The sequence below is a fragment of the Naegleria gruberi genome (genome assembly GCF_000004985.1).
Source record: "Naegleria gruberi genomic scaffold NAEGRscaffold_1663, whole genome shotgun sequence".
Taxonomy (NCBI): Eukaryota; Heterolobosea; class Eutetramitea; order Acrasida; family Naegleriidae; genus Naegleria; species Naegleria gruberi.
The window spans coordinates 1-1,019 of record NW_003162558.1 but is presented as its reverse complement, the minus strand read 5'-3'; the positions used below and the strand labels follow the sequence as shown (position 1 = coordinate 1,019).

The 1,019-nt window shown below is 31.9% G+C and overlaps 1 protein-coding gene across 1 annotated transcript; it reads left to right on the top strand.

The window, feature by feature from the left end:
- Positions 1 to 241: 241 nt before the first annotated feature.
- Positions 242 to 922, top strand: NAEGRDRAFT_77155 (uncharacterized protein; the record flags this gene model as incomplete). Its single annotated transcript, XM_002667888.1, has 2 exons — positions 242 to 403; positions 440 to 922. Coding segments are annotated over 2 exons (645 nt in total), but the record flags the coding sequence as incomplete, so codon positions are not given.
- Positions 923 to 1,019: the final 97 nt, after the last annotated feature.

Here is a 1,019-nt window from a genome sequence, read left to right as displayed (position 1 = left end):
AGCTTTCACTGCTTTCATAGATTTAGAGCTCTACAAAAAAATCAGTGAACATCCTGGTATAGTTGAAATATTACATCATTATGAATCTGAGGATGGCATAAACCACATATTCATGGAGTTGATGGATCATTCTCTTAACCATTCGCAAATAGCAGATTTTGGGAGAAATCACTTTGGAAAATTGTGGCAAATATTATATACTCAGGTGAAAATTAGTGAAACTTTAACATTTATGCACAAAATGAATATTAGTCATTGTGATATTAAGCCAGCAAATATTTTAGTTAACACGATAGAGATAGCTGGTATGAATTTATTTAATGACGTGAAACTATGTGACTTTGATTTTATTGTTGAAGGTGACATAAGTAATTCATCACACTTTGGTACTCGACTGTATTTGGTAAGTTATTTTGATTTATTTTACTATCCATTTTAGCCCCCAGAAGTTAAATATGATTTAGGGTATTCTGAAATATCGAAGATTGATGTTTACAGCTTTGGTGTAACAATGATTGAACTTCTTTGTGGCCATGATTTTATTAAATCTTTGCAATCCAATGTATCCCAGTTAGAAGAAACACTTCAACATAATTTCCCCTGTTTAACTTCTGACATGTCGAAAAAGTTGTTTGAAATTTGTGTTCGTTGCATTAATCAAGATCCAAAGGAAAGGCCTCCCATAAAAGCTATTCACGAACAATTATTGGAATTATTTGTAGAATTACCTCAATTTTCCCCTGAAGATAAATACATTATCTACACAACATCTGAACTGGTTGCTCATACTTTACCTAATATTCAATTAATACCAAGAAAAATCAAAACTTTTGAAACAGTTCCAACAATAACTCGTACAGACGAAGTACTTGGCTTTGGGGTGTACAAAGCTTGGTTAAATGGTATTGAAGTGGCCGAGAAGGTAAAATTTAATAGAAACAACTTAAACGATGAAGAAATAGGAGAAAAACAAATTATGGAAAAAATTAATTCACACACTGGAGTTGTGGAACTGATAT